Source organism: Coregonus lavaretus, assembly GCF_964263955.1.
Source record: "Coregonus lavaretus genome assembly, chromosome: 7".
NCBI lineage: Eukaryota > Metazoa > Chordata > Actinopteri > Salmoniformes > Salmonidae > Coregonus > Coregonus lavaretus.
Window position 1 is genome coordinate 14939690 of NC_139994.1, and position 18488 is coordinate 14958177.

Here is an 18488-nt window from a genome sequence, read left to right on the forward strand (position 1 = left end):
TGAGATCTATGTTCTGATAACAGGTGACTGAAAGAGCAGACATTTGAGAGGGTCTGTCAGCTTTTTCAGCATTCTCACATAAACTAGAAGATCATTTTGTGATTGTTTCCTGTTGTGGTTCGTACAGCGATGTGTTGTGTTTGTGTTTTTACTGTGTTTATGTTCTTATTCATGGCCTTTCAAAGATTATTATATGGTTGGCTAGACTGATAAATGTATTACTGAATAGTTTGATGGTCCAGTTTTACTTGACTCTCATTACCACAGGTAGTGCTGTCTGTGGGTAGTAAATAGGCCTGTGATATTTGGTAAATGGATGTTGATTTGTTTTTTAGGGGATTGGGTGGTGATGACCAGAGCCCCCCTACTCTCTTGGGCTCAGGAGATCAGGATGACTCCTTCTCCTCCTTGTCTAATGCCCAGCTTGATGGAGGTGAGTGGAAGAAAAGAAAGCCTGAGAAAGAAATGGCTCTGAAAAAAATGCTCATCCATCTATTGCAGGGCCTAAAATTTACTTTTTGATCCACCACCCACTGTGGCAGGTAGATTACGAAATCCACCACCCACTGTGGCAGGTAGATTACGAAATCCACCACCCACTGTGGCAGGGAGATTACGAAGTCTACCAGCCACTCACAAAACGGATGACCATGCATTGTGATGTTTCTAAGACAAGAAATGTATTAGAAAGAAGTAATGTGGTATATTGCTAAATTTAATTTAATTTTTGTTGACTCTTTTAACTAACATATCAGAAACAAAATGTTCAGCTGCCCCTTTAAGAATCCTGTCGCGTGTGTGTGTGTGTGTGTGATTTGGGATCTGACTAGGGTGTCTCTTCGCTATCAGTTGAAGCAGCAGACTCAAACTAACATTGAAAAACAACCAACCTTGTGAGCAAAACAGTGTGAATAGCCAAGAAACACGAGGACAAAGTCTCACTTTGTAGATTTTCAAGTAAATTAGACAGAATTTTATGCCAGTGCCTCCAAAAATGAATCTATCAGCACTGCACTGCACTTCACTGCCAGGCAGGGTTGCTGCGCGAGGTGGGATATAGGATTTGTATTTCTTTGTGTGATTAGCAGCTATGAAACAAAACAGCAGAAATACTTTGAAAACAGCTACTGCAGCATTTTTCTAACCCTAACTCGCACGTGCACATACTTGACTTTTGAATATTTTCACATTTGCGAATGTACTGCTTGCACAGTAGAGCCCTGCAAATTGACCACCTGCCAAAGTAGCTGGTGAAATAGACATTCTTACCCGCCAATACCTACATCTACCCACATTTGGTGGGTGTTCATTTTATGCCCTGATCTATTGAGTGTGTGGGGATATAACGAATAGATGAAACTTGTAGATGGAGTTAGTGAACATACAGTTGTCGGATGTTTACATACACTTAGGTTGGAGACATTAAAACTTGTTTTTCAACCACTCCACTAATTTCTTGTTAACAAACTGTAGTTTTGTTAAGTCGGTTTGGACATCTACTTTGTGCATGACACAAGTAATTTTTCCAACAATTGTTTACAGACAGATTATTTCACTTATAATTCACTGTATCACAAGTCCAGTGGGTTAGAAGTTTACATACACTAAGTTGACTGTGCCTTTAAACAGCTTGGAAAATTCCAGAAAATGATGTCATGGCTTTAGAAGCTTCTGATAGGCTAATTGACATAATTTGAGTCAGTTGGAGGTGTACCTGTGGATGTATTTCAAGGCCTACCTTCAAACTCAGTGCCTTTTTGCTTGACATCATGAGAAAATCAAAAGAAATCAGCCAAGAAATTGTAGACCTCCACAAGTCTGGTTCATCCTTGGGAGCAATTTCCAAACGCCTGAAGGCACCACGTTCATCTGTACAAACAATAGTACGCAAGTATAAACACCATGGGACCACGCAGCCGTCATACCGCTCAGGAAGGAGACGCGTTCTGTCTCCTAGAGATGAACGTACTTTGGTGCGAAAAGTGCAAATCAATCCCAGAACAACAGCAAAGGACCTTGTGAAGATGCTGGAGGAAACAGGTACAAAAGTATCTACAGTGAGGGAAAAAAGTATTTGATCCCCTGCTGATTTTGTGCGTTTGCCCACTGACAAAGAAATTATCAGTCTATAATTTTAATGGTAGGTTTATTTGAACAGTGAGAGACAGAATAACAACAAAAAAATCCAGAAAAACGCATGTCAAAAATGTTATAAATTGATTTGAATTTTAATGAGGGAAATAAGTATTTGACGACCTCTCAATCAGAAAGATTTCTGGCTCCCAGGTGTCTTTTATACAGGTAACAAGCTGAGATTAGGAGCACTCCCTTTAAGAGTGTGCTCCTAATCTCAGTTTGTTACCTGTATAAAAGACACCTGTCCACAGAAGCAATCAATCAATCAGATTCCAAACTCTCCACCATGGCCAAAACTAAAGAGCTCTCCAAGGATGTCAGGGACAAGATTGTAGACCTACACAAGGCTGGAATGGGCTACAAGACCATCGCCAAGCAGCTTGGTGAGAAGGTGACAACAGTTGGTCCGATTATTATTATCCATATACAAATGGAAGAAACACAAAAGAACTGTCAATCTCCCTCGGCCTGGGGCTCCATGCAAGATCTCACCTCGTGGAGTTGCAATGATCATGAGAACGGTGAGGAATCAGCCCAGAACTACATGGGAGGATCTTGTCAATGATCTCAAGGCAGCTGGGACCATAGTCACCAAGAAAACAATTGGTAACACACTACGCCGTGAAGGACTGAAATCCTGCAGCGCTCACAAGGTCCCCCTGCTCAAGAAAGCACATATACAGGGCCGTCTGAAGTTTGCCAATGAACATCTGAATGATTCAGAGGAGAACTGGGTGAAAGTGTTGTGGTCAGATGAGACCAAATTCGAGCTCTTTGGCATCAACTCAACTCGCCGTGTTTGGAGGAGGAGGAATGCTGCCTATGACCCCAAGAACACCATCCCCACCGTCAAACATGGAGGTGAAACATTATGCTTTGGGGGTGTTTTTCTGCTAAGGGGACAGGACAACTTCACTGCATCAAAGGGACGATGGACGGGGCCATGTACCGTCAAATCTTGGGTGAGAACCTCCTTGCCTCAGCCAGGGCACTGAAAATGGGTCGTGGATGGGGATTCCAGCATGACAATGACCCAAAACACACGGCCAAGGCAACAAAGGAGTGGCTCAAGAAGAAGCACATTAAGGTCCTGGAGTGGCCTAGCCAGTCTCCAGACCTTAATCCCATAGAAAATCTGTGGAGGGAGCTGAAGGTTCGAGTTGCCAAACGTCAGCCTCGAAACCTTCATGACTTGGAGAAGCTCTGCAAAGAGGAGTGGGACAAAATCCCTCCTGAGATGTGTGCAAACCTGGTGGCCAACTACAAGAAACGTCTGACCTCTGTGATTGCCAGCAAGGGTTTTGCCACCAAGTACTAAGTCATGTTTTGCAGAGGGGTCAAATACTTAGTGGGGAGAACAAGTATTTGATACACTGCCGATTTTGCAGGTTTTCCTACTTACAAAGCATGTAGAGGTCTGTAATTTTTATCATAGGTACACTTCAACTGTGAGAGACGGAATCTAAAACAAAAATCCAGAAAATCACATTTTTTAAAGTAATTAATTTGCATTTTATTGCATGACATAAGTATTTGATCGCCTACCAACCAGTAAGAATTCCGGCTCTCACAGACCTGTTAGTTTTTCTTTAAGAAGCCCTCCTGTTCTCCACTCATTACCTGTATTAACTGCACCCGTTTGAACCCGTTACCTGTATAAAAGACAGCTGTCCAAACACTCAATCAAACAGACTCCAACCTCTCCACAATGGCCAAGACCAGAGAGCTGTGTAAGGACATCAGGGATATAATTGTAGACCTGCACAAGGCTGGGATGGGCTACAGGACAATAGGCAAGCAGCTTGGTGAGAAGGCAACAACTGTTGGCGCAATTATTAGAAAATGGAAGAAGTTCAAGATGACGGTCAATCACCCTCGGTCTGGGGCTCCATGCAAGATCTCACCTCATGGGGCATCAATGATCATGAGGAAGGTGAGGGATCAGCCCAGAACTACACGATAGGCCTGGTCAATGACCTGAAGAGAGCTGGGACCACAGTCTCAAAGAAAACCATTAGTAACACACTACGCCGTCATAGATTAAAATCCTGCAGCGCTCGCAAGGTCCCCCTGCTCAAACCAGCGCATGTCCAGGCCCGTCTGAAGTTTGCCAATGACTATCTGGATGATCCAGAGGAGGAATGGGAGAAGGTCATGTGGTCTGATGAGACAAAAATATAGCTTTTTGGTCTAAACTCCACTCGCCGTGTTTGGAGGAAGAAGAAGGATGAGTACAACCCCAAGAACACCATCCCAACCGTGAAGCATGGAGGTGGAAACATCATTCTTTGGGGATGCTTTTCTGCAAAGGGGACAGGACGACTACACCGTATTGAGGGGAGGATGTATCGCGAGATCTTGGCCAACAACCTCCTTCCCTCAATAAGAGCATTGAAGATGGGTCGTGGCTGGGTCTTCCAGCATGACAACGACCCGAAACACACAGCCAGGGCAAATAAGGATTGGCTCCGTAAGAAGCATCTCATGGTCCTGGAGTGGCCTAGCCAGTCTCCAGACATGAACCCAATAGAAAATATTTGGAGGGAGCTGAAAGTCCGTATATACTATTATTCTGACATTTCACATTCTTAAAATAAAGTGGTGATCCTAACTGACCTAAGACAGGGAATTTTTACTCTGATTAAATGTCAGGAATTGTGAAAAACTGAGTTTAAATGTATGTGGCTAAGGTGTATGTAAACTTCTGACTTCAACTGTAAGTGGTAGTTCACTCATTGGCGTAGATGGTTGACTGTTGTCTTTTGATTTCAGTGAGCAGGGACCAGTCTGGTCCAGACAGAGGAGGAGCGGGGCCTCAGGCTTGTGACGAGTCCATGAACCCCTACACACACACTGGTATGAGCACAACACCCTACACCAGGGTTCCCCAAACTCAGTCCTGGGGACCCCAAGGGGTGCACATTTTGGTTTTTGCAAAACCCAAACCGTGCACCCCTTGGGGTCCCCAGGACTGAGTTTGGGAAACGCTGCCCTACACACACGCCGGTACGAGCAAAACACTCCTTGGGTCTACACACGCTTTTAATTTGTCATAGTGAGACCATGTTTTGTAAAACGTGTTTAAGCTGAGGCTTGGCTACCATTGTTCATGTTTTTCCAGCGGTGACCTGCAAAGAGCTTACCATGACAACAGCCTCTGAATATAACTCCCACATCTACCATGGAAGCAGGTGAGTATCCTCTGCTGTCATGATGGGTTATTCAGTGTTTCCTGGTCCTGGAGACCCAAAGGGGTGCACATTTATTTTATTTTATCCCTAGCAATAACACACCTGATTAAAAAAAAATAGAAGGCTTGATGATGAGTTGATTTGTTGAGTCAAGTATGTTAGGGCAAAAACAAAAATGTGTAACTCTTTGGGTTCCCAGGACCAGGATTGGGAAACACTGGGTTACTTGTATGTTGGGATTTGCATGACTATTCAATTTAAACTTTATTGTTCCCGCAGGGAAATGCTTTGTGCAGCCAGAAGTAATCAGTGTGTGATGACTTCTAGTTCTACTGTATAAATATTAATGTAAGAATCTGTCTGTGGAAACTAGATATTAAAACTTTCTGTTCAGGACCCATATTTATCAAGCGTCTCAGAGCAGAAGTGCTGATCTAGGATCCGGTCCGTCCATAATAATCTGAATGATTATGATCTAAAATGCCAAAATGATCCTAGATCAGCACTATGCATCTCAGTCACTTGATAAATGTGGGCCCAGGGCCCATAATCATAATGCGTCTCAGAGTAGGAGTTCTGCTCTAGGATCAGTTTGGCCTTTTTAAATCATAATGCATCAGATTACATGGACATGGCGGACCTGATCCTAGATCAGCATTCCTACTCTGAGACAATTGATAAATGCGGGCCCAGTTCTCCACTGCATGCTATTGGGAAGATAGTTTTCCTCCAGTAGGTCTCACAGTCCCCGTCTGTCCCACAGCCCAGCCGTCACGTCGTACAGCAGCCAGGTGGCCTTCCCTCCTCTGACCCAGTCCACTGTGTACACCGCCTTCCCCCAGGCAGGACAGACCTACGGCCTCCCACCATTCGGTCAGTCCTTGATCTCTCACACACACAAACACCATATACGTCCCTGGTCTTCTCCTAACATCACCTGCACAATAATCCAACACTACGCTTTTGTTCGTTCATTGTTACGCTACGTCAAGCTTTTGCACTGATTCAAATGCCCTAAAATTTCACTTTCACTCCTTTGACTGAAAGGTCTTTCTTTCTAACTCCTTTTTCCCTTCTCTACATCTTTTTCTTTCCTTTTACACCTCCCTCTCCTATCTTTTGCTCTCTCTCTCTCTCTCTCTCTCTCTCTCTCTCTCTCTCTCTCTCTCTCTGTCCATCCCTCAGGTGCTATGTGGCCAGGCGTTAAGACAGAGACAGGGCTGCCTGATGCAGTGCCTTCTGTTGGCCAGCCTGGGTTTCTCAGCTTCAGCTCTGCATATACCTCAACCCAGCCAGGCCAGGTGCACTATTCATACCCCAGCCAAGGCAAGCCATCGCCATCTATCAATCTCACTACCCTAACTCACATCATATAACCTAACGTAGCAGGTGTAGAAAGACGCCTGAGAGGATTCCCTTCTTCTGTTTTTCAGGGCAAATGGAAGTTAGGTTGAAAATACTGTATCCCTGAAAACTAAGAAACATCTGCTTTCTGTCAATGCCGCTAAGGGTGCACCTCATATACCGTATTTTCCGCACTATAAGGCGCACCGGAGTATAAGCCGCAGCAGCTAAATTGAATGATATTGAATGATGTGTACATATATAAGCCGCACTGGACTATAAGCCGCAGGTGTTTTAATGTTTAATTACCATATGTAAGGGTTCGTGCACAGAGGGGATTGTCGGGAAAGAGACAAACTGTCTCGCTCTCGTAATGTCTGTCTGTCTTGCTCTCGTTCTGTCTCTCGTACCACTCTCGGTTCCACTTTTACTTTTGCGCGCTACCTGTCTCACTCTTTTCCGGCCTCCAGCTTTTCCTGCTGGAGCCCGCCGCTTAAAGGTGGGGGGCGTGGACCGGTCATAGAGCCCATAGAGTTAAAGTTGGTGGACTGTAACCTGTAAAATCCATAGATTTAGGAGGTTTTCTAGTGGCCGTTAGCTGTAAAAATCCATAGATTAGCCGCACCGTTATATAAGCCGCAGGGTCGAAAAATTGGAAAAAAGGCGCGGCTTATAGTCCGAAAATTACGGTAATACTCTTTCTAACCAATGCTTGATTCACACTACAGGGACAAACTGAGCCAAGCTGTGCTGGGCTGGCCTGGTTACGCAAGGCAATGTGGAGGGAAAATATCCAAGCCAGCACATTACGGTTCTGAACGGTCCCATAGTGTGAGTCAGGCACAAGCTTACTGGACAAGAAAATCAGGGGGCTATGATTTATGCAGATGTGTTCTTGCACTTTTCACTACTATGGTTACTGCGCTCACTGGAGTGAATGATCTATTCATTGAAATGGATTGAGATGAGGTATTAATTCTTGTCTGTGTTTTTCCAATGTTTTGAGGTGTCTGTTTTCTCTCCACCAGGCTCCAGTTTCACTACATCCAGTGTGTACACTAACATCCCCTCAGCTACCACGGCTACACCTACAGTGACTCACCAGGTAAGGACTGGCCAGCTTTGAACAGGGAAATTAGGGCATCAAAAAGCCAAAAAAACTCCAAACGATCTCTGTTAGGGCTGTGGCGGTGATGAAATTTTGTCAGCTGGTTATTGTCATGCAAAAGCCTGCTGGTCTCATGGTAATTGACCATTCATTAACATGTTTAGCATCTCCAGGCTTCACTCATACAAGCCACTGATATGTGCCTTTTGGAACATCTACATAAAATTTTTTATAATAAATCAATTTAATATACACCATCACAATACATTATTTATTTATTTTAGGCAGGTCTAAAGAAAAATTATTCATATCATGTTTTTTTCAGAAGAACAGAGTTGGCCTACTGTATGTTATCTGACTATGCCATAAGCTGTAGGCTTGTTCATTTACAGTGGGGGAAAAAAGTATTTAGTCAGCCACCAATTGTGCAGGTTCTCCCACTTAAAAAGATGAGAGGCCTGTAATTTTCATCATAGGTATACGTCAACTATGACAGACAAATTGAGAGAAAAAAAATCCAGAAAATCACATTGTAGGATTTTTAATGAATTTTAATGAAGTTACAGCTCTCACAGACCTGTAACTTCTTCTTTAAGAGGCTCATCTGTCCTCCACTCTTTACCTGTATTAATGGCACCTGTTTGAACTTGTTATCAGTATAAAAGACACCTGTCCACAACCTCAAACAGTCACACTCCAAACTCCACTATGGCCAAGACCAAAGAGCTGTCAAAGGACACCAGAAACAAAATTGTAGACCTGCACCAGGCTGGGAAGACTGAATCTGCAATAGGTAAGCAGCTTGGTTTGAAGAAATCAACTGTGGGAGCAATTATTAGGAAATGGAAGACATACAAGACCACTGATAATCTCCCTCGATCTGGGGCTCCACGCAAGATCTCACCCCGTGGGGTCAAAATGATCACAAGAACGGTGAGCAAAAATCCCAGAACCACACGGGGGGACCTAGTGAATGACCTGCAGAGCGCTGGGACCAAAGTAACAAAGCCTACCATCAGTAACACACTACACCGCCAGGGACTCAAATCCTGCAGTGCCAGACGTGTCCCCCTGCTTAAGCCAGTACATGTCCAGGCCGGCTACTCCGGTAATTTCGCTGCGCCATAGGTGATATTCCCCCCAAACGCTGTATGCCATGGGCACTCCAACCCTGCTCTAGCAGCTACCCAGTGCTTAATTTGAGAAACCAAGTGAAATCTGTTCGGGAACATCGATAGTCACATGTTTTCACAACAAAACATTTTTCATTTTCACTGTTGACAGTGAAGAAAGGAATAGAGGAGAGAGAGGGGAGATGGAAACTCACGGTGGTGAGAGATTCTGTAGCTAAAGGTAATCTGTCAGTCTATTAATTATGAAAATAAAATAAAAGTCCTATTACTATGCTATTCAAAATCTTAAACAAATTCACTATAATTGTAGGCTAAATCTGAATTTGTTTAATTTAGGCTAGACCAGTTATGTAACGTTACCAAATATATTTTAAAGCAGTAATGTTTTTCTGTCGTGTGTATGCGGTTGGCTATGTATTGTATAACGGCCCAATCATTATTTTAATTCAGTTTTTGGGGGGGTATTGGGCTCATATATAAGCCTATGCTAATGCTTCATCACCTTAGAAAGCGCTGTCCATTTCGTTGTGTTAGGCTTTGAAACAACATCCACAATGGCCATGTTTTCCACTCAGTTTCAACCTATTGTTGAACTTCTTTCATCAAATTGATCAATCAGAATGAGGTGAATTTTTTAAAGCACATACTGTTTTGATGATAAGTGTTTGATGTGATTTTCGATTGCATTTGCATTGATGTTAGAGGGACAATAGAGCCCTGAGTACCAGGCCATTAGTGACCTGATGATCGTTAGCGAGTTGGATAGGCTACTACTAAGGCATGTCCAGAGTGCATAAAAGGAGATTACCGTGACTCAACTTCCATTTAGAATTTTACTGTGGTCATTTTTATTTTATTTTTGTCATTTAGCAGACGCTCTTATCCAGAGCGACTTACATGAGCAATTAGGGTTAAGTGCCTTGCTCAAGGGCACATCGACAGATTTTTCACCTAGTCGGCTCGGATTAGAACCAGCGACCTTTCGGTTACTGGCACAACGTTCTTAACCACTAAGCTACCTGCCGCCCCACGTCATGACTCATGACTGCCCTAGTCTCTGTAGCAAAACGTCACTGGAGCATACGTCAAGTTACATCTCTATACAGAGCCTTCATTGTGTTGCATGGTCGTCACAATGCATTCACGGAGTATGTCTAATGGAGTATGGTTGCCTCACAAATGGCACCCTATTCCATACATAGTGCACTTTTGACCAGAGCCCTGTGGGACACAACCTGTAAATCCATCCTTGGATTGTTTCATATCCCTTCTCTGTATGCGTGTCTTGTGCTGCAGGAGTTCAGCAGCTATAACTCTCTGGGCCAGGCCCAGTTCCCTCAGTACTACGCCCCGCCTCCTAGCTACGTGCTCGCCGGCCAGCCCAATAGCGAAGGGAATGGATCCAGTGTGGGTGTGGCTGGCTATCCAGCCATCAAGACCGAGGGAAGTGCCTCCGCTGGACTGCCCAGCACTACAGGTACTTCAGCCTTACCTCATAACAATAGCTAGTACAGTCTTGCCTAGGGTTGGTAGGTTACAAATGTTAACATAATTTGGGTAATTAACAAAATCAATGGTAACTTTGGTAATTTATACTGGAATAACTTTTAACAAATGTATTCGTATATAGTATACATTTTTTATATCGGTGTCATATTGTCCATGAGTTTCTAGTAGATAGACCAATATGATTCAAGAGAAAAGAGCCTAATTAATGAAAAAAGCATCTAATCAACGACAATCAACACACAATGACATTATTTTCAATTAACTCTGCAACTCTTCCAACTATTGACGTTTTTCACAACTGCCACCAGTTTGACGCCAAAACATTGATGACAAATACATATTGAAATAGTAAAATAAATGGGTGCGAAAAAAATATGAAGGATATTTCATGCATGGTTTATATTTAGGATAATGTTTTACAGCTTTGTTATTCTATTTTTATGTTAAAATCATCTTATTTAATATATTTTACATGCGATAAGGCCATATAGATGGCCAGAGATCATTAGACACCTGTAAAAAGCTGAAGTACCCAAAAGGGCCATTAGATGTCTTGTGATAGATTACATAAAATCCTTAAAAGATGCCAACATTCTGGTAGTTTAGCTGGTAAACCTCGAAAGTTTCCAGTAATATACCCTCCCTTTGCAACCTTAGTCTTACCTTTAGGACCATGCAGGTATCTATAGGTACTTCTGGTCACTCCCATTATCGGTTTCACTCTGCCTTACCGTATGAATGTCAGTTCCATGTTTATAATATAGCTGGATGGATAACACTGGGATCCAGTAGTTATTGTGTTATCAACATTGCTTTGATTACGGGCTTGTTAGGCCATTTAGGCTGAGGTGTTCAACATTCAGAAACATGGAGGATTGTGTCAATGCTCAACTGAATTGTCAACTATCTATCCTCAACCTGTCTGCCCTCTCCCTCAGACGCGTCTCCACGTGAAAACCTCCCGACCGGAGTGGCCCTCCCGACAGGGGTGGCTCTCCCCACGGGGGCCCGGGACCAGGATGAGGCAGGGAGGAGGAACCCTGCTGGGAAGGCCAAGGGGAAGGCCAAGAAATCAGACAGCAACCAGCCCACTGACAACGACCTTGAGGTAACTATAGGACCCATATGAACAGAGATGCACAACCACTTACTCACTCACAGTCACATACACATTTACCAGCGACTCAGATGAGGGGTTCTTTTAAAGTAACTTTTTAGTAAAAATCTCACTTAAAAGTTCATAGTCTGTTAACTCGTACCCAAATAATGTAGTTGACTCATCCTATACTTATATTTGTGGCCAAAGCATAAATTAAAATAAAATAAAAAACACTTCAAAACCCCCACCTAAGACTGTTTTAAAAGATGCAGTCATTCATATACAGACGTACAAATTAACCAGCTACTCAGGTGACTGGTTATTTGTCTTATTTATGTATCTGCTCTGGAAAATGTTATTTCATTTTTACATGTTCATGTAATTTTACAAGATTCATAATTTCTGATTAATCCCACTCCTTAGTTACTGACCCATTCCTCTCCCGTCTCTTTCAGAGAATCTTTCTATGGGATCTGGATGAAACCATCATCATTTTCCACTCTCTACTCACCGGGTCCTTCGCTCAGAAGTTTGGCAAGGTGTGTCTTTGGGAATGATAAAAAACATTGGGGAAATCACAACAATCATGTTTTGAGCTATCATTTATTATTTTACACATCTGTGTAATAGAGAATTTCTCTGTTGATATGTGGTAAGATTTCTATTGATATGAATATAACCTATGTCCTGTTGGGGCTGTGTAGGACCCTGCCACAGTACTGAACCTGGGTCTTCAGATGGAGGAGCTGATCTTTGAGCTGGCAGACACACACCTGTTCTTCAATGACCTGGAGGAGTGTGACCAGGTCCATGTTGAAGACATGGTTTCTGATGACAACGGACAGGATCTGAGGTATTGATATGTCTTCAGTTATGATGCTGCTGGATACAACCAGTAAACGCAAGAGGCCATACTATTTAGCTAAATAATGATGATTTGTGATGCTTATATCAGGAAACGGTAGAGACTCAGTGACCCTACTTTCCACGCTAGCCACATACAAACCTCTCATCCGCCTCCTCTCAGCACCTATAACTTCCTGGCGGACGGCTTCAACGGCCCCAGTGGTGGAGGGGCCCCAGGGGCCACCACTGGAGTCCAGGGTGGAGTGGAGTGGATGAGGAAACTGGCCTTCCGCTACCGCCGTCTAAAGGACATCTATAACGGATACAAAGGGAACGTGGGAGGTGAGAAGTGTGACTGCGTGTCAACTGTATTTGTGTTCAAATTCGAACTAATCACCGGACTGTGACTTACTGGGAAACCCTTAGGGCACAGCATCCAAACACTGATGACATCTGAATAGTTCCCCCAATATTACTTTGAGATGTTAGTTGATGCATTGTTCAAATAAAAACTGTATGCTTTTGTGTATTCTTGCCCTGTCATAGTATCGCCTGTGAGGAATATTCCTGTTTGTGCACAGTCATTTTATTTTTTTGTGTGTGGCATACTGGAATCTAGAATCTAACCAGACATTGATATAACAGCCAGATCTAAAGCCAGATACCAATACATTATAAAAGAACAGGGAGATGATGGGGAGGTTGTAATTGTGTTCCTGCGCCATCTCCTGGTTGCTGTGGTAATAACACCTCTAAACGCCCAGCTCTGATATCATTGTTTTTGTATACATTTACATTTTAGTCATTTAGCAGATGCTCTTATCCAGAGCGACTTACAGTTAGTGAGTATACGGTATCATTGCAATAAATTGGTGATGCTATAATTGTGTGTTCTTGCGCCTATCCTGGTAATAACGCTCTCCTCTAGGCCTACTGAGTCCCATGAAGAGGGAGCTACTCCTTCGACTGCAGTCTGAGATGGAAAATGTGACAGATGCCTGGCTCAGCACGGCACTCAAATCCTTGCTGCTCATCCAGTCCAGGTCAGCACAGTGAGATTGACGTTTTAGACAATCTGTATTCAAATTTTACAGTTTTTAACTTGATGTTTTTTAACAGAAATTTGGACAGTGTATAGTAGTGTAGTTTATTGTGGCCTTGCTCTCACAGTGTGTGTGCATCCTTGTCCACAGGGGTAAGTGTATGAATGTCCTGGTGACGACCACCCAGCTAGTGCCTGCTCTGGCCAAGGTGCTGCTCTACGGCCTGGGGGATGTCTTCCCCATAGAGAACATTTACAGCGCCACCAAGATAGGTAAACTAAACCACTAACACATTTTTTTACATTTGAGTCATTTAGCAGACACTCTTTTCCAGAGCGACTTACAGCAGTCCCCGTAGCTGTGGGGTTTAAAGGATTTGTATTTGATCCAAGGTGGATGAAATAGATTAAATCCAGAGTTTGAGTATCTCAGCTGAAAGTCAATCTACTAATGTGTGTGTGTCCTTATGTGACTATTTGCTTTTCCTGTGGTCTTTCTGTAGGGAAAGAGAGCTGCTTTGAGCGCATCGTCTCTCGCTTTGGGAAGAAGGTGACCTATGTGGTGGTAGGAGACGGTCGTGATGAGGAATTTGCAGCAAAACAGGTAGACCTATGTATTGGCTGCATATTACAAGGTATTAAGACTGAACAAACAGCCGGCAGTAATTATTCTGTGTTGCATACAGTATGGCAAGTACTTCTGCTATTCACCATTTTACACTCAACACTGCAGTAAATAAGTCTTGGTGTATTGATTTGACTGTTGGTTTCTCTGCTCTGTCTTTGCAGCACAACATGCCTTTCTGGCGTATCTCCACCCACGGGGACCTAGTATCCCTCCACCAAGCCCTGGAGCTAGACTTCTTGTAGAGCGGAAGGGATAGAGGTCTGACAGAGGGAAACAGTCAGTCACCCCTCTGTTCGCTTGTGGAGTGACTTATTATTATTATTATTATTATTATTATTATTAGGGTACTCAGCTCCACCCCAGCCCTCTGAAACACGCACACACACCTACACACACACACACACTCTTACACAACTGCTGGCCCTAGTGAGTTAATCTTGCCCCAGTGTGATGGCCATGGACTGAACTGAGGTGGACTTTGGGATGGTAGTGGTTGGGAAGTAGACTGGACAGACATACTCTCTGATGCAGGGCTACCGCCCAGCATCACTCTCCCTATGGCAGCTATCCTAGCACTGGGGCACAACAGTCAGACAGACAGGACACGACTAAACGGAAGAAGGCAAACCTCTCGCTCTCTGGCTCCACAACCCACAGGCTGTTGTTCCTCTGGATTCATCCCAAATGGCACCCTATTCCCTATGTAGTGCACTACTTTTGACCAAGTCGTGGGAAAAAATAGTGACTATACGGAAAAGGGTGCCATTTGGGACGTACACGCTCTCTTTCGTGGATTGACCAAAGCAAAGGTCTGCAGCACTGTCAGGCATCACGGACGGACGCTTTGGGTTGTTTTAGAGCCCTCAGTTTCTCTTTCTGGAGGGTAGCTATACATGTATCAATGCTATATCTTTTTTTTTTAAGGTTGTTTTGCACTCATTCCAAAGCTTAAACAGAAGTCAATGTTACTGAGGCAGCATTGATAGGGGTCGGTCATTGTTGTATTTTTTCTAAGTATATGATGAGATAGCTACTTAGGAATGACCTTCAATTGTCTTCTGGATATAACCTTTCTACTAGTTATACTCTAGTACTGACAATGTCCTCCATGGAGATAGAATGGTGGACTCATTATAAAACCACCCTTCTCTCAGCTGTCCCGACCTCTCCACTGTGTCAGACTTCAACAGCCTAACAGTCTTCGGTGGTCTTTTTACATAAACTGATGTGTGGTCAGACAATGACTCAATGAAGAACCTAACCTGTATTTCACTGCATGATATCTATGGACCCCAGGTTGCTGTATATTATTACCTAAGATAAGCCAAACCAGGCCTTTCTGTAAATTAACTTTAAAAGACCAAGAATGGGCCTTTGAAACAATGTGTAATTTCTTCAGTATTGTGCTGAAGTTTAATGTTTGTACATGTATACATAACCTTTAGAAGAAGCTGGGCTAACTGTTCCTCAGAGCACAGCCCTAAGTGTCCTTGAATTCCTGCAAAGAGACTTAAACTTGACAAAGAGCATTTAAAAGCAGTTCACTGAAAGGGATGGCAAATCGCACAATCCATTCACATGTTGTATAAGATACAGTGCAATTGTTATCTGTTATTGTTCAATACTGGAAATGCTGTTAGACCAAGTCACAGGAGGTCCTGATTACCTCACAACATGACAGATATTTTCCATCACAAAGATCAACTGCTTGTGTCATGGATAAATGAAAATGGGTGTAGGTCTCCATTGTAGAATCAATCTGTAGTTGATTTGCATGGTGTGGGTCACACCCAACCTCAAAACCCCAGATACCATTATTTCAATGTGGTGGTTAATTTACCAAAAATATTTGTGTGTTGATTTATTTCCCAAGAGTGATGTCGCAGTTTCCAAATACTTCACATTTTACTATAGTCATATTTGAATAGAGAAACAGCGGCATACAAAGATATTTCCCAAGTTGGTAATTCATCAGTGAACTAGCTGGGGAATCCCCTCTAAATTTGCTATTGATTTGTGCAGGTCCGATGCCCAAAAAATATACCGCCGCAGTCTGTTTGCAGTGTAGTCAGTCGGTCTACCCTCGTCATTATACATATTAGGAAAAACCAGGGATGACTGTGCAATACATTTCTGGTCAGTGGTAATGTTATGCCTGTTTATTAACTGGTCTATAGTTCAAGGGACATTTTGTTGCCGCATGTAGCTAGCTGGTCAAGAGAGGTGGTTAGAGGGTTGATATAATTAATCCCTGGTCCGTGTGAGATTACGACTAAACAATACTGAGCCTGAAGAAGATTAGGCATTTTTACACACCTGCAGCTTGACCGTTAAGAATGTGTTCTTTGTGTATTTGTTTGCGTCATTCTTGAGTGTCTTGTACATATTTATATTGTGCCTTTTTAACCATCTATATTGTATATGAATATATCATCTCTAAGGGAAATACTTAAGATGTGTTAAATGCATTATCAAACATGGTTGTTACACTTTAGTTTAAGTGTTTCTTATTTTATTACTCATACCTTTTTTTTAACCATTAATCGGTGCCGAAATATTTTATTTGTAACTATCAGTAACGCTGAAAAGCTTACTGTATGTGAATAATGTATTTTTTCCTTTTCACAAAGTTTTTATTTTCTTGTTTTGATTGTCTTGCCGGTGACATGTTACAGAGGAAATTCTCTCCTTTAAAGACGATTCGCAGCTTTGTTCACCCAGTCGTAGCATCCTTCCCCTTGTTGAAAACAGAATCCCAATACTGTCACCTGTTAAATATTATTTTAGCATTTATGAGTCGCTGTGACTGGCTTTTACTGCTTAGACAATCAAATCTGTATCACATGGTACTTTGAATGGTGCCCAGATCCACCTCCTATGGTGAAGCATGTATATAGACTTGCAGTATGTTTGGTGTATGTTCGCCTGAAACGGTACATGTTACTACCTAATGGGAGTTAAGAGGAAATGGATGCATTGTAAAATTATGTATTAGATCCTTTGGAATGGCATTTTGTGAAGTTGACACAGACATTTTGAAATCAACATACCCCAACCAAAATCCCTTTGTGGCTGATTTTTCATTGTGAACTGATCATTAGATCATCTTTAGTTTTGTTTGTCTTTCACCCTTGGGTTGGTATGATTTTAGTTTGTTTGTCATGGTAGGTGTTTACGGTGCATGTATTTATATCAGTGATTTCAACAGTACTTTGTTGCTAACAAAATGTATGATTATGTAAGAGTTTTTTTTTTTTTACTTATTTGCTGGGGCTGGGTCTGCTTTTTGCATTTCCTTTGGATTTGTGTTAAAGGCCAAGAACTATATACCATTTTATAAACTAACAAACCTTTTGTTGAAGTGCATTTTGACCAGTCTCTGTTGGCTGTCATGTAGAGTTATTTTCTAGTAACATTTCAACTGTCGAATGCAAGGTAGAGCTATGAAGGCACAGCTTTGTAGGAACATATCTGGCTCAACTTGATCATGTTATTTCTTGAATACTCAGCTATTGTGACTATCTTATGTAGGGAGAAAAAAAAAAGCCTAGACAATAAAACATGTAAGGATTTTTTTGTATGGGACTGGAACACTGTTGAAGGCCCAATAAGGTTGTCCTGTGTATAATAAGAACATGCAAGGCAATGTAAATACAAATAAAATAACTTTGAAAGTGCCTGGTTTTCATTATGTACATTTATGGTTCTAGTGTTTGCATACAAACAAAATACAAATACTGTACATAAAGTGCTTCAGAACCTCACTAGCAGCTGTATGAAAATTATTTTTTTATGAGAGATGACATTCTTATAAAATCCCATGAGGTTTTTACCATCTAATCCTAAAATGTCCACACTGGAGGCCCTGCTAACGTTTCAGGAAGTAACCCTGATCAGCCTTGGTCATGAGACTGCAGTAATAAGAACTTCATGACCCTGATACACATTTCTGTAATGTTTACCCTGCTATGGGAAGCCCAATTCGTCTGACTAATAGTTTGCCCATCTGACTTCAGAGGCTCCGGCCCCTTCCTCCTCTATGCTGGCTCCAGCTCCGATGGAGTCTACCACCGGCTCGGTTCAATCGTCGGCAGCTCAGAGATGTTTAGGTTTCCAGATTAACCACCTTGTGCTATCCTAGGGCGCGGGTTAAGGATATTACTCAGCTGCTTCCTTCCATACTTCCCCAGAGGCTGGGGGCTCTTCAAGTTGGCTGCTCAAGCAGGATTTTTAAGAGCTAATAACTTTGAAAGACTCAGGACTGCGGTTGATCATCTTCTTTGCAAATTGATCTCAGTGATCACTGTCCTGTTGCATGTATTAACCCTTTGATGCGTACGATCGCATATTTGTGATTGTTGAGTGGTCCCTGCAGCGTACCATCGCAAATATGTGATTGGAACAGTAGCAACAGAACGTATGATGCAACAAACGCGTCTGAAAAGCATCTAA

At 42.6% G+C, this 18488-nt stretch overlaps 1 protein-coding gene across 3 annotated transcripts in view; it reads left to right on the forward strand.

The window, feature by feature from the left end:
• Positions 1 to 17713, forward strand: part of eya3 (EYA transcriptional coactivator and phosphatase 3) — a 29960-nt gene extending 12247 nt beyond the window's left edge. For 2 of the 3 annotated variants that reach the window (XM_084165677.1, XM_084165678.1), the window contains exons 4-18: positions 336 to 433; positions 4909 to 4992; positions 5258 to 5327; positions 6091 to 6200; positions 6513 to 6653; positions 7700 to 7776; positions 10209 to 10389; positions 11360 to 11529; positions 11976 to 12059; positions 12225 to 12373; positions 12548 to 12708; positions 13295 to 13409; positions 13560 to 13681; positions 13912 to 14012; positions 14198 to 17713. In XM_084165677.1, coding sequence (XP_084021803.1) covers positions 336 to 433; positions 4909 to 4992; positions 5258 to 5327; positions 6091 to 6200; positions 6513 to 6653; positions 7700 to 7776; positions 10209 to 10389; positions 11360 to 11529; positions 11976 to 12059; positions 12225 to 12373; positions 12548 to 12708; positions 13295 to 13409; positions 13560 to 13681; positions 13912 to 14012; positions 14198 to 14278 — 1744 coding nt within the window. In that variant the 3' untranslated portion in view covers positions 14279 to 17713. The remainder of the gene's footprint in view (positions 1 to 335; positions 434 to 4908; positions 4993 to 5257; positions 5328 to 6090; positions 6201 to 6512; positions 6654 to 7699; positions 7777 to 10208; positions 10390 to 11359; positions 11530 to 11975; positions 12060 to 12224; positions 12374 to 12547; positions 12709 to 13294; positions 13410 to 13559; positions 13682 to 13911; positions 14013 to 14197) is intronic. The other variant, XM_084165679.1, reaches the window with a different exon arrangement.
• The last annotated feature ends 775 nt before the right edge of the window (positions 17714 to 18488 follow it).